This window comes from Apis mellifera, linkage group LG1, assembly GCF_003254395.2.
Source record: "Apis mellifera strain DH4 linkage group LG1, Amel_HAv3.1, whole genome shotgun sequence".
Lineage (NCBI taxonomy): Eukaryota > Metazoa > Arthropoda > Insecta > Hymenoptera > Apidae > Apis > Apis mellifera.
Window position 1 is genome coordinate 7,774,605 of NC_037638.1, and position 15,272 is coordinate 7,789,876.

Below are 15,272 nucleotides of genomic sequence, written 5' to 3' on the forward strand. Positions count from 1 at the left end.
AGTTTTCGCGTTAAGAAGTCGAGGTTGTTACTCGAGGCGACGCTGCTGCTATTCAAATTCTTCGCGAGTTGTAACGCGTAGGTAAGAACGGCCTAGTCGAACGGGATCATTCGAGGAATTCGAGGTATTTTACATTAATAGGATTTGGAAAGTTGGCCAAATGCCACTTGCGTATTCTTTTCTCGCGGAGGCGTCGACACGGTTAGCATGTATTAACGTATTGATTTAGTTAAAACTTCACGGCGCGCACTTTGCAACTCGTTCGAGGGGGAAGGGGTTGGGGATTCATCTCACGTTTCTATTTGTATAATTTGAATGAATTTTGGAGGTACGGTGACGAGCTCGTGGAAAATAGAGAAATTCCATTTCTATTTTTGTATACAAAAGTTTGCCAATTGTGAAACTTATTACCATTAATAATTCAAAAAAAGAAAAAGAATATAAATATTGTCATTCTCTATGTAATATATATTATTTAACTCTTTATGATCTTTACTATCTTCTATGATTCGATCCAATTTCGTGAAAAATTATTATTTAACAATTACAATTACCGAATTGGAGAAGCAGCCAAGTTGTAGAGGAGAGAGAAGTTGTTGAGGCACGGCAAGCGTTTCGATGACAGGCGGATCGATCAAGAAAGGATAAGAGACTCGGTAACGAAGCGTGTGGCGTGCTGACAATTAGTCGCCACGATCGATTAACCACCACTTTATTTAACTTCGCCATTCGAAGTCGTCTGCCGGTGGCACCAATTATGAAATGGTTTCTTTTGTAACGCTAGATCCAAAAGTGGTAATTAGAGTGTCCGGTAACTAGACCCCCGTTTCCCGAGGAAACGGCAGACGGGGATTTTCTGTCTTTAACAGGAACGAGGTGATGCCTGACTTTATACTCTGTTGCGACTCGTTAAAGCCCTCCCCTCTCGCTATTGTCGTAATTGTGGCCTCGGTGAAATTCTGCTTCGTTACAATGGGGGTGGACTCGTTCTTGCAAATGTACCCAGGGATTGGGACAACGTTCGAGGTCTTTTTTTCTTTTTCCAACGAAACTCTCCACCATTTACAGATTTTAATATTTACCTCTTTCGCCGAAACACGTATTCCGTGCACATATATATCATAGTGAATATTTCTAATCCTCAATTATTTACTAATTAATTTTTTAAAAATATAACCGTTCTTTCGAAAATTTCCAAGTAAGAAAATTCCAAAAAATTTGAATAAACACCGATATACTGAAAATTGTACATAAAATTCTTGGTCGAACGCGCTTTGGACGGCAATCGTGGTCTATTTCCACCGTCTATCGTCTTCTTCGTTCGTTCGAAACGGGTCCCGAATAAATCCGTGTCCCCTACCCCGTATCGAAAAGCCAGAAGAGCGTGTTCAGACGTCTCGTCGGTGTAAAGGGCGGTGTAACGTCACCAGGTTTACAGGGTGAACGTAAACGGGCTTGTTAGGACGGGTGGGTAGGTTCGAAGGTTTTCACGGCGGGCGGGGTGGGAGACGGAAAGGAAGGAAGCAGGGGTGGGTTTCCAGCCGGGACATGAGGGACAGTTCACCGGCTTTGCCCGCGGGCAGTCCCCAGAGGTGGCAGTCCCGTTGCAAGCTGAACCTAGTCTGTGGTTGCTGGCTTGTTAGATCCAGTTTGGGGTCGGCACGGTCTGAAGAGGGGGGGTTGCTGCCCAGTGGAGGGCGCCACTCTTCAGTAGACCGCAATCGGGTATGCAATTTACGTGGTGTCCGACCTCTGCGACCTCTCGCCCGTCTCGCCGTCCACCCACTCTTCTCCTCCTCTCTCTCTCTCTCTCTCTCTCTCTCTCCAAACCCACAGGTTTCTCCAGGTTCTCTGTGTGCAGAAACGAAGGAAGAAACGAACGCCCTTGACGTTATACACGTTTCGCTCGATGGACGCAACAATGGAAAAGGTGGTGAATATTGAGGGCGAGGATTAGGATGAGGCGATGATTGTCGAGTGTAGCCAGCTTCTAACGATTAGGTTTCTTCCTAGTGGGACGTGGTGCTTCTTCTTCGACCGATTTTACTTACGAATACCGGTAATGACGGCCCCAGGAAATTGTAGGAACTAAGAAGGATTGAAATTGGACGAGCATAGCAGTGAGAAGGTGATCAAACCCGATCCTTCGTTAACGTGACTGATTCCTTCTTTATTTCTATTCTAGTCGCTCCTTCATTTCCTTCGTGATGGATGTATGTACGTCGCAACTATATCTGGAATGTTTCGACTGAACGAGATTTCGATCGAGTTTGACGATCGAATTTTAGTTGAATAAACGAGGAGTTTCAAGAGAATATATAAAAATATAATCTCGTTTATTTTGGATATCTCAAGAATTTCGTTTCATAATTTACAATCAATAAAATTGAGTAATTTGTGGCGCAAGGTGTTGTGGTAGAGGTCTCGGATTGTTCGACACGTTCCAATGCAAATGTCAGGTTGAACGTTGCATTACTCTCGCGTAATGCGCGTGTTAATCGGTTGAGGCTAACGTCGTGTACCGGTACGAACGGCATAATTCGCTCAATTTACAAGCCTTATCGCGACCGTTGCGTTTAATCGTCGAGAATTAAGTTATATCGCCGGTCTGACGTTGCCCGTGTAACGGATCGATTCGTCAAAAACGTATTTTCGAACGACGATGAAATTTGTTTTCTCGATTTAACGATTAAAAAAATATCTTCTACGATGTGATCAATAGGCGAGCAATAAAGGCGAGATAGATTAAATAAAATACGCGTTTTTTTTTTATGGAAAATAATGTTGAAATTTTATCGAAATTTGTTAATAATAATGCGAAGTTTATCTGAAGATATTCGGGAATCGAATTCGTTTCATAGCTCACTAAATTTCCTTCTTTTCGATAACATACGTGAAGAACATTGAATGTGAAACGTAGATATGACAATCGTTCATATTTGACTGTCATGTGTTTCAATTCATAAAATTTCATTGAAATTATTTGAAAATTATTGCAACGGATAGACTAATTAGGGGAAGAGTCAATGAGGAAGTAGGGAAAACGGAAAATAACTTGGTAATAACTTTCGAATTTCGATTTTGTATTCGGATTGGTTATATTTCTTTTTAATTAGTTTATAAATTATATCCATCATGGTGGTGTAGGTTTGAAAAATATTTCATGGAGGGATAAAAAGGAGGCAGAACTCGATTCATCGTATTTTCATCATTTCTTTTTCTTTTTTTTTCTCTTTTTTTTTTTTTTTAATTTTGAAATACTCACGATTCTTGTCTAAATAGGATATTTTTCTAAACTGGACGAGAAGAAGTAAGCAACGAGAAACATCTTAATTTCAATCCTTTAACAAGGAAATGTCAAAATGGGGAAATTGCAGGTAAAATACACGAATAATCTTCTTTTTGACGGATCCTCGTTAAATATTTCGATATTTTCATATTTCGGAATATCGTGGCGTGCGATGATTATAGATACAAAATAACAATAATAATAATAATAAAAATACTGTTTCATATTAAAACATAAAAATAATAATTAATTATTATTAATGAATATTCAGCATATTGTCGCTTACGTTACTGGAGGCGCGAACGGTATTGGAAAAGCATGTGCGGAGAAAATTTTTCAACAAGGTGGTAAAGTAGTGGTAGCTGATATATCTTGTAATGGAGCTAAAGTTGTCGAGAATATGGGTGACAAAGCTATATTTACGTGTACCGACGTAAGTTCAATTGCTCGTAAGACTTTTTTACTTACAATAACCTTAATCGCTATCGTCGAACAAAGATAATATAGAGTAATGATAAATATATTCTTAATTACTCTAACCAACTTTCCAAGTTATCCTTTCTTCAAGATTTCTCTTCTCGTTATACATTCATCATTTGAGGTTCTGTATCTTTAGCAAAAGCAACAAACATTCGTGTTACGAATTCGTGCGACGAACACTCGATAAAGATAATCGATCAAAAATACAAATGGTTTCGATAGGTGAGATTAGAAAAGGATGTGGTGGACAGCATAAAATGCGTGAAGGAGAAATTCGGGGGTGTAAACGTATTGATTAACTCGGCCGGTGTAATCGGATACGAGACGATAATTGATCACAAGACGAAGAAACCGCATTCCGTCGATATGTACCGATGCATCATGGACACTAACGTTTGGGGTGTGTTCAACGTGACACGTTTGTTAGCTCCTTTGATGGCGGAGAACAAGCCCGATGAAAATAAACAGAGGGGAGTGATTATAAATCTTTCGAGCATGATGGCGTACGATCCTCCAGCCGGTTTAGTTACTTATGGCGCTTCGAAAGCCGCCGTTTCTGGAATGACCATGCCTTTGGCCAGAGGGCTCGCGATGAAAGGAATACGCGTTGTTACCATATGTCCCGGTTACATAGACAGTCCCATGACAGGTAATAATATCAGGTGGCAATGCTGCGTGTTTTAATATTAATATTAATATTTATTAATATTTATTAATATTATTATTAATTATTATTATCTCTATCTTATCCGATATATAAGATATTACAATCCCGATTAAAGTAAAATTTAAAATAAAAATTCATCGAGATGTCGTATATCTACAGCTCCACAAAAGCCACCCGAAAGAGCGAAATGGATAAGAATGAAATTGACACCGAAACGTTTCGGGACTTGCGAGGAAGTTGCCCATTTAATCCAAGCTTGTATCGAAAATCCATTAATAAACGGTGAGAATATACGCATAGACATGGGCTTCAGATTCAACCAGATAGAAGATTCGGAACCATCATTCGCTTGTTAAATACTTTTTTTTTTTTTTTTTGTGACAATTAATAATCGTGAATGCATTTTACGATACATGCCAGTTATTGACAAGAGAGATGTGTATCAACAAGAATAAATTAATTTAAAGCGTTCTTATAATTTGAACCCCCTCTAGAACCATCATTGTTTTCTGTAATATTCAAATCTATATTCAAACGGAAAAAGAAAGAAAGAGAAAAAAAAACACGATTCATTTATTTCCTTTGTTCTTTTTCTTCTTCTTCTTCTTCAACGAACGTATCATCGCCATCGATTGAGTCGTGCAATCCTCCCTTCCCTCCACCTTTATTTATTTATTCGCGAGAAACCGATAAATCCTGGTCCAATATCCAAGAATATAAGAAGAATAGTGGCGGAAGAAGGAGGAAGGGGAGGAAAGAATAATGATTCTTCTAAATAAAACTGGCGAAAAAACGGAGGAGGATCAAGCAACAGATCCTCGAGCACGTCGCTCGCGCCCAGGATGCGGCGCATCATCATCAGGGGGTGCGACGTGCAACCGTGCGCCGCCACCCGACCAACCAACCACCCACCCACACTTTCTTCCCGGTATGAAATTTATGTATGGAAATATTCGCGCGAGCATTACGCATGTAGAATATCACGACCAGCAGCTGGAGGCCCTCCCGTGACGACACTTCGTAGGAAAATGTATTTTAGCGCCCGCGACGGAGGCGGCAAGGTGGAAATACGCGCTCGAACGACCCTTCCCTTTTCCCGCGCCATTCGTTTCCTCCAGGTTGCCTTCGCCCCGCGAGCCTATCGTCGAACCTAAACCTCTGGAGTCTTCATCGACAACCCTACAGGCATTCACAACTACCAACCACCTACTACCTATATACTTCCTCCCGTATTTTTCGCCCCGCGTTACACTCGCGCTCCTATCCTCCTCCTCCTCTCATCTCTTCCTCGAAACGTCTGCTCATGTTTTATGCACGCGCGATGACAATTTTACGAGGTGGGAACAGATTGTTAGGAGAACCGGGGGATGAGAATCGGTCAGCGACCGTGAAAACCGTGTTTACCTTCTTCTCTCTCTGTCTCTCGTAAAATATAGAATTTTTTTTAGAATCTTGAGAATTAAGAAATTCTTTCGATTTGAAACGAAATTTTTCTTTAAATTGTCACTTTTAATCGTATATATAGGATGGTTGGTTATGTTTTTTGGATATTATGTTTATGTATAGAGAAGAAGAAAGGTAGGAAGAAATTGTTGTTGAAAGTCGAAAAGTAAGGAACGAGGAAGGAAATATTTTCTTTCATTTGAATTCGTGTGGAAATCGAATAAAATAAGCTTAATCTTTTTTTCACATGATACCTTTTTTATTACTAATATGCATAATTTACAATTTAGTTAGACTTTCGATCGAGAAAAAATGCAATTATAATTTCCAATCGTTTCATTCGTCGTTATCATTTTCTTTCTTTCGTTCTTTCTTCTTTTGTTCTTCTTACACCTTCAAAGCTACCTTCATGGTTTCGACTATGACTTGACATATCAGAACACCGTCTTCGATTATGTTCAGACCAATGGCAATCGAATTATTTACCGCTACGTGGAAATACACGTCCTTAATCGTGTCGAAGATCTCTATCAAATTTTCGATAGGTGTTGAGGCGCGAATAGCTAATTCTACGGCATCCTTGAGAGCGCCGATCAAGTCGGATGAGCCTTCGAGCAACGCGTTTGCAACCTGTTCTCGGGCCGCGACAATCTGTGATTTGGCCTCCTTCGAATATTTCGAGAGAGTCGGCAATTTCAATCGATCTTCCACCGATTTGAGCACCTTGGTCAAATTGACAGTGCCCAAGTTACCTTTTGCTACGGCTACAAAACGAAATATTATTCGGAATACGTTCGAGAGAACAAAATAAAAGTATCGACATTATACTTTTTAATAATCATTCAATTTTAAACTTTCTAAAGATCGCATAGCTGGGTTAAATTAATGATACTTAGCCAGTGTTTGGGATAAACAAGAAAATTATATACGGGCTTTTTAAAGAAAATATATATCACGTGTATCGTACCTGCAAATCCTTTTCCAAATTGTTTTACTATGTTGTCAGCAGATTTGCCAATGTTTTTAAGTGCATCTACCGCTGTTTCCTTCGATTCGCTGGAGCTGGAGCTCTTTAAAAAAAAAAATGTCGTTTAATTTTTCCACAAATGTGAAAATTTGCGATTAACAATATTCTCGATCTTTGTGACGATATATCTAGGAAAACGAGAGAAGAGATGTTGCGAGGAAAATTTGGAAAATTATATAAGCTTTAATAGAGTATTATTGTTTCACAATATTTTTTCTTTTTTTTTTTTTTTTTAAGAATTTCGACAATTTTTGATAGAATCAAGATGAGAGAAAGAAGAATTCGAAAAATTATAATTTATTTACTTACACTGTCAGCGATAGCGTAGGAGATGGTGGCGACAAAGAGGAAGAAGAATAGTACTCTCAATTGCATTTTTGCGATTGGTTTGTAATACTTTCAGGAAGTATCCGTATCGTGTAGTACACGTTCTGGCAAGAAGACGCCGAGTATTTATACGATTCTAATCAATAGCGGTTTGTTAACAAAGAAAACGGCACACAATAGCACACAACTGCTGTAAACAATTTACAGTTATTCTTACGTCAAGATATTCAATTGTATTTTAGATGAAGGAATGTCAAAGACTGCACATATGTTGCATAATTGTGCTTAACACAATACATTTATTCTTCTCGATCTAATTTCATATAATTTCATATAATTTTGAATATCCAAAATATTCGACTTTCGTGCGGGCTAACCATATTTTCTTTCTTCTTCTCTGCAAGTAATCAACAAGTATTATAATAAAATTCGTGTAGAATTGAAAGATACCTAAAGGATATTTTTTTTTCAATACTTCATTAAAAGTAGATCCAAATTTTATATTTCCAATGTTATTATATTATAACACGTAATCGCAAAAATAAATATTGCGCATCAAGATCCTGATGATACCAGGATTGAAAAGATTAAGAAAAAGAAAAAAAAGCTCAATTCAAATATTTTTCCCAATCAATAAGGAAAAATGGAACAAAACTTCAAACTTCTCGTACGTTTCGTAAATATATGGAGACAGGAAATTAAGAAATTCTCTTTTTTCTTACGATCCTGTAAAGAAGAATTTTCAAATCTCGATCATTCGTGCCATCAATCCATCGAGAATATTAATTCCAATTTAAATTCTTTCCCGAGAAGAGACTTGACGAGGAATTTTCGAACGAGGAGGATCGAAAATCTTTGAGGGGGAATTTTCGGTTGGAGAGGAAATGAACACGCGGCATCCCGGCTTGCAAAGTTTTTCCTTTCACCGGAATCCACCGATTCGTGGAACGAAGACAACGTGCCTCTTCTTACGTGCACGTAAACAAAATCCACCGCCACTATGCGGTGCGTGTCGTGTCTAGGGGAGGAATTCCACGAAGAATCTTGACTACCCGGCGTGTTTCGTTGTTCTTCCACTTTCCGTATCCGAAACCGCCCCCAACGCGACGATTCTGTATGCTCGAAGGAGGAGGGTGGGTGATTTTCGTGTGCCTGAATGAAAACGCCGCTACTACGTCCAACTATCGAGTGGAACTCTCAACTATTCCTCAGATCTTCGTCCGCCGTTGAAAAAGGGATCACGGTCAGAGATGAAAGGGAAGTTGGCACGGGGCAAAGAAAGAATGGCCTCGTTCTGCCGACTTCGCCCTTGGAATTCAGCCATTCTCTCGCTCCTGAAGACGCCATTGCTGCTTCCTTCCTTCGAACGTTCGTTAAAAGTTCCTTCGAATTCCGTCGGTATCGATGATGGTGCAAGGATATTTTATTTTATTCCATTCTTTTTTGACGTTTCGTTCGTCAAAATATTGCTGAAGGGAATATGAATTATTATTGATTATAGAATTGTTTCAACTACATATTTCTTAAAATATGTTCCATCGAAAGAAACGTCAAGTTGAAAGAATTAATTAAATTCGTTCATATGGCGGAAAATTTCAAATCGCTTGCAATTTATTTGAATCTACTCCCGTATTAAACGTATATAGATACCGATATATCATTTTTGACAAGCGAATGTAGAAGAAGGAGTGAGAAAAAAAAAGAATTGTAAGAGTTGCTTGCGAGAGGCGAATGAATCTTCCCTTTTGTATGTCCGCGCCCCTTGCATCGAGTACAACGAGGAACAGCATTATTAACAGCTGCGTCACTTGTAACGTCCACACAATCCACGTTATTACAAACGTCCGTGATTAATCGTTACTGCATACGTCAATTTCTGAAGAATAAAATATATCCATGATATTATTCTCCTTAAAAAAAAAAGGAAAAAATTAGTCAACACTCTGATCCGTCTTTTTTCAAACAACCCTTCCAATTTTTCGAATGGAAACCTTTAAAATTATATATCATCTGGCCAAAAGTCTTCGTAGAATTCAACGAGTAGAACTGAGAATCCAAAATCCTAATCGGGACGAAACAATTTCTACAAGCTCGCGCGTATACGGAGAAATTACAGCCTCCTCCGACGAGACTGTCAGAAGCAGGCACGCCTTGCACCCTCTCCGAACCGAATAATACGCGGAGAACAAGCGGCGAGGGATGCATAATGGGGGAGGGTGAATGGAAAGAAAGGCGCGTCTCGTCGATCGAGAGAGAAGATGGTGTACCACGTGCTCCGTTCGTCCGCTTTCACCCTTCTCGTCGAAGACGACAATCGAATGCTCGTCCTGTTCGGTATTTAATACGTTCTCGTCTGTCATCGACGCGATTCGATAACGCGCATCCACGTCACCTTACCTTACGTGGAAGCGAGGAAAAAAAGGGGAGGAGGAGGAGGAGGAAGAAGAAAAAGGAGGGGAAGGGAGATGAGCCTTGACAAGAAAAGGGTTCGCGCCTTTTGATTTATGTAGTCGTGCCTGTGAAACGACGGTGAACATCAATCAATCCATGGAAGCGTGGATGGGAGAGGGGCGATGGCGAGCGAATCCTGCGACCCGAATCGACAGCTCGGATGAACGCGCGAAAAAACAGAGTCTTGATAATCCTGCGTTGCCATCATCCCTCTTGCGCAAGTTGGACGATATGTAAAAGTGACGTCGATGTTCGATTGCGTTTTATCGAATTGGAAGAATATTTTTATATTAAAATTTTCGCCTTTGATTCTTCGTCCAAAATGGAGGATCCAGACGTGTATTATTTTCAAGGTTGGACACGAAACTTTGTTAAAATATTACACAGGCTCGCCGATTATTTACGCTGCCTCTGATACCGTGTTTTACCGAAATTGGAGGGAGCTTGAATTTTTTCCTTCTCTCCTTTTTTTTTTTTTTCGGTGACCGATAGTCGGGCAAACAGTCGAGTTACCCAATGATCGCGGCGTTGACGCACGTGCGTGATTGGCAGAAATTCATTTCACGCGATTTACATGCCACGGAAATTGCGTGTCTGCGCCGCGTATATATGTATATCCCTAGACCCTTTGTTTAGATGGCAACGTTTGTCATCGCGTAGGTGAGCTGTCGTCCCGATCTCAGACGACTCTGAGCTGGCGACGACCCTTTCACGCTCGAATATTGGGCACAGATGCAAAACGTTGAGATTGGCGACGTGTCTGAGGGCTGTTCAAGATCATTCGACCCATTATCCTCGCGGACGACGACACGTTCCTCTTCGAGACCATGTCTTTGTGGAATTTAAAATTTTCCCATATATCGTTAAAAATTATAAATCTAAATATCCGTGGATAAATTTCGTAGAAAAATGTTCTGTAAGATGGAGGGGGAAAATTTTTTATTTCATTATTTCAATTCAACTCTCGCGTCCTTTCATCCCCTCAATCCTCATATCTCTCTTAACTTCATAGATATCATCCAATTGACAATATCAAAAACTGATCGTCAAAATGTTCGAATATTTGCAAAGTGACGACGTAAGTCACGAGAACGTTGAAGAAAGGAACGCATCGAGTTTTTTTTTTTTATTTTTTCTTTCTTTCTTTCTTTTTCAACGCGAAATCAAATCAGTGATCAAGGTTTACGGGATTGGCAGAGGCTGGATGTCCGCTGGATGGCGTGAAATTGTAAGATTATTCGTTTTAGCAGAACCGATTCCGCAATCAAGTGCTACAGAGGGGTTGAAACGGTTTCCTGCCTCTCCTCTCTCCCTCTCCCCTCTCTCCTCCCCCTCCTCCCCCGGTGGCGGGACCGGCCACGCGATGCAGGCAGGCCGCATGCATCGACGCTGCAATGTTTGCCGATCAAACAGACTTTATAACGAGATGAACGCGTGCAGTTTGTTGACGGAAAATATTGAACGATCGTAAGGCCCCTCCTACTCTCTCCCCCCCGCCTCGACATTGTGCTCGACAAAAGGCCGGCTGGTATATTTTCCATTGAATGAGGGGAAACGATTCTTCCACCAGCCACCAGATATATATATATATGTATATGTGTGTGTATATCCCTGATTTCTCTTCCGCTTCTACGTTAAATAAATCCAATTTTATTCAAAGGATATCGTCGTGTGCTCGTGACACCGTTTCGTGGATACGTCGATTTAATGATGGGACACGATCAATGGCCAATTTCTTTTCCAAAGTATGGAAGGCGTTCTCCAAAAAATTCGTGATATGTATCCTCGAGAGATGGTGTTCCTCCATTGTCGTGCTCGACGTTCAGGAGGGTGTTCAGTCGCCTATGGTTTTCCTATCCGGATACGTTGATAACGAGTTCTTACGCAGAGATCCATTGTGAAATCTTCTCTTCAAGAGTTGGAATATCCCGAACGAGGGTGGGATATTCGTTGGTAATTGCGTCTGACCGCATCGTGAAATCCAATTGCTTCTGTAATATTGTATAGGGGCTGTAATTGATCGTCCCCGATAATTTATTCCCTACGCCGACGTCGCTTTGGATTTAGGATCGAATTTTACAATTTTTTTTCCTCGCGAAGCAATTTTATTTATTACGCGAACGTATTATTATTTTAAAAAAAAGAAAAGAGGAATTGAAACGAATCCGAAAGATACGTTTCCAATTTCCAAAGAAATTATACATTTGGAATATTTCGTTAAGAAGGAGTTAGAAGGATTAAGAAAAATCCTCCTCCTATGGCGAAATCTCATAAATTATTAAATTGGGCGGAATACATTGACGACAATGCTCGACGAAAAGTGGAAAAAAGAAAGAGGAAGGGGAAGGAGGAGGGGGGGAGAATTCTCGATAGAAGGTTCAATCGAAGCTCGAGTTAGAAATGCAAATTAATCGGGAACGGGAGTGATCCATTTAGCGAGGTGGGGGAGAAGGGGGAGGGGCATCCTCTAACCGAGACCAAACAGTGGCCTCGTAATGAGATAGCTTGAGCCACAATACACCCTTCATCCGAGCGGAAGAGAAACAAGAGAATAGCATTAGCGGGCGAAACGTACAGGCGATCTCGACCGATCAATCGTTACCGAACCTTGTATCTCTATCATCGTCAAAAGCGACAACAACCGTAACCGCGATCGTTGTCGATTATCCCTAGCCTATAGCCTCCGAAAACGCCTAAAGTCCAATTAGCCGGAGAAGCTTATCGGTTTGTAATCCGATCGTTCGATTCTCTCTTGTTTTCGAAAAAAAAAAAAAAAGAAATAACAACGCGAAGATGAATTCGAATCGAATCGAATCTCTTTCCCTCTCCCTCCCTCGCTCAGGGCAGATCGATCGATATCGGTTCTATCTCGATAAATCAAGATCGCAACGATCGGCGGCGCTCACGTTTGCACGCGTTGCACAAGGTACTCGTGAATTTCCACGTGGCTCGATCGAGTGGACGATCCATGGTCCTCCGCCTCGGAGGAGGAATCGGAGGACGTGTGATCCTTGATGAAGTGGTCATCGAGGCCGAGGCTTGAATCACCACGAGAAAATCGAGTCCTGCGGTGCTCCGTTAGATAGGTTACGAGGCAGTTACCAGGCCGTTACCGTGTCGATGGTGCCACTTGTCTCGAGAGGCTTGCAACCAAACTGCTTCAAACTACTGCCTCGCCCTCGCCTTCGTCAATCGAGTCGATCGAGATGACTTTGACGTGGCGCCGCCGTTCGCCAATAACCGGCGAATGTAATAATATTGTTATAATAAAATAATGAAAAAAATATTTTTCAAGAAATTTGCAAGAAAATATCGATTCGTCAATCGAATTATGGATCGCGTTTTGAGAAATATCTGTCGAGATAGGTTTTCTTAGGTTAGGTTTCGAAGACGAATCGGCGGTGTATTGAGATGCAAGAAAAGCGAGTCGATCGAAGCGAGTTTATGTGCGAAGTGAACGAGAGTCGAAGGTAAGACGAAGGAGACGACTGCTGCACTTGGTAGATAAAACAAACTGGGGTCTGGGAGCAAGCTAGATGCAGTGGTTCCGAGGTCCAAGGCTTGGAGAGCTCCTTAAATCACATGTAATCGTTTCCGACCACTCGCTGTCCAGACCCTTACCGATCGGACCAGCACCAGTTCAGACCAACGTGTAAGTAAGTCTCGCCTTTTTCCTTTCCCCTTTTTCTTTTCAACCTTAGTTGAAACTATTCACACTTTGTTCCGCTTAAGAAAAAAAGAATATATATATGTATGAATCAGATCCAACGAATTTATTCATTTTACGTAAAAAGTCGTGTCGAAACTAAACTCGAAATTCTCGGATAATGGATTGATTCCATTTGCACGATTCGATCGTCGATAATCACAGCTATATACCCTCGCTCTATAAAAATCGTTATCTTCGCGTTGTTAATGGAAGAACTGTCGAACGCAGCAACAAGCAGACGCTCGTGTAACACACTGTCAATGGGATCCCGCCTCGATATAATAGAAATCGTAACCCCTCGCGGAAGATTAATCGTCGTCGATCGGGTCAAATTGCCGATGAGACGTGAAATTCGACGCAGATCCGTCTGCAAATAAAGTTTCGTCTTTCCATTCTCACCGCCGTGGCGGAGGAAGAAAATCTCGAATCGATCGATCGCAGGGGATGGAATTCGCTTTTAACCGAAATACCAATTTCGATTCGAAATTAAGACGCGGTTAAGAAGAAAGCTTTGCGATAGAGAAGGGATGGATGATCGTAGGTGTGGGTGGGAAACGAAGTTGGCCGAATCGAAGCGAAAAGCTGAGCGAGTTGCGGTAACCGGTGACAGAGTTGCGTTATAGTCGCGTGTAACGAACTAGATTAGTCAGTGTGACGGAAGACCGTAATTTCCTAGGCAAATGACACCGATCGTGGAAGCGACGCGGAGGGGCGTCGCACCTACGCCACGCGTTCCTACGGCTTTTCTAAAGCGTTCGCCATTTTTGGATACCGCGAACTTTTTTTGCAAAGATCGGGAACAGGACGATCGATAATTAATTAACATGAGATTTCTTGGAGAATGAGAAAACTACGGTAGTTAGATTGGAGTAAGAGAAGAAGGTAGACAGAGTTTCAGAATTCATTCTGCGTGTATGTAACATAAAAATATCTATGAATTGTATACTTTATATATTTTTTTAATCAAATTATTATTGACTTTTATAGGAACAAAGTATAATTACGTTAGTTCTTCTATATCGGATTAAATATCGAAAAACGACAAATGTTGTAGATAGATGTTGTAGAAGATATACGATTGTTGGTATAATTAGAAAGAATGCTAGATATGTTGGCAATAATAAAAAGAAACTTTTTCCCCCTCGCCTAGATCGCGTCGAAAGAGGAGTAACAATCTACGCGTACCGTCGCGAATGAGATTTATTTCTGGCAAGAGAGCATAAACGAGGTAGAAGTTGCGAAGGGTGTCTCGGTTCGTTGACCACAGCTGATTCAGCTTTGCACCCTTCCGATCCCAAATGCCATTTTATCATGCGTAATAGATCGCAAGGGGGTGCAAGGATGTAGCTTTCGTTATTGGGATTGTACGAAGAGTAAAAAGTCACGTGATCACTTTTCCCTTCTGTTTCAAAAACTACGTAAAATGAAAAAAAACACACACATTCGAGCGATCCATTTTCAAAGGAACAATCTTCTCTCCATTTCTTTTCTCTTACATCGAAACTTACGCACCAGTTAATCATCGATTATTAATTATCGCGATGATGATCTCTCGTATATTGTATTCTCGAAATTGCCGATCATAAATATGTCGTTAAAACTTGTTCGATCGCTTGATCAATTGCTCGGGATGGACAATTGGACGACGTTGCCCATTGTTCCCATTGAACGGCGGGGGAGAGGGACGACTTGTTGCCGATTCCAAGTTGCATACGGATCGTACGGCGTTGTATAAAGATCGGGAACGCGTTGTTCGATTAAACCGGGCGGTGGAGTGGTAGTATCTCTGGAATCAATGATCATCCCGGCTTGTCAGAACATTCATCCCGATGATTCGGCCCTTTAACATTGCATCAGCGTAATGGATTCGTCCGCAATC

At 41.0% G+C, this 15,272-nt stretch overlaps 2 protein-coding genes across 2 annotated transcripts; one reads left to right on the plus strand and one right to left on the minus strand.

Moving 5' to 3' along the window:
- The first annotated feature begins 3,548 nt into the window (after positions 1-3,548).
- LOC726590 (3-hydroxyacyl-CoA dehydrogenase type-2) lies at positions 3,549-4,792 on the plus strand. Its single transcript, XM_026446270.1, has 3 exons — positions 3,549-3,722; positions 3,992-4,418; positions 4,596-4,792. Exons 1-3 carry the CDS (start codon positions 3,549-3,551, stop codon positions 4,790-4,792), a joined length of 798 nt encoding a protein of 265 aa, XP_026302055.1.
- A 1,439-nt stretch (positions 4,793-6,231) lies between these two features.
- On the minus strand, positions 6,232-7,370 carry LOC408608. Its single transcript, XM_397512.5, has 3 exons — positions 7,216-7,370; positions 6,847-6,949; positions 6,232-6,643 (listed from the first exon to the last, which is right to left on the minus strand). Exons 1-3 carry the CDS (start codon positions 7,279-7,281, stop codon positions 6,267-6,269), a joined length of 546 nt encoding a protein of 181 aa, XP_397512.1. The 5' UTR covers positions 7,282-7,370; the 3' UTR covers positions 6,232-6,266.
- Positions 7,371-15,272: the final 7,902 nt, after the last annotated feature.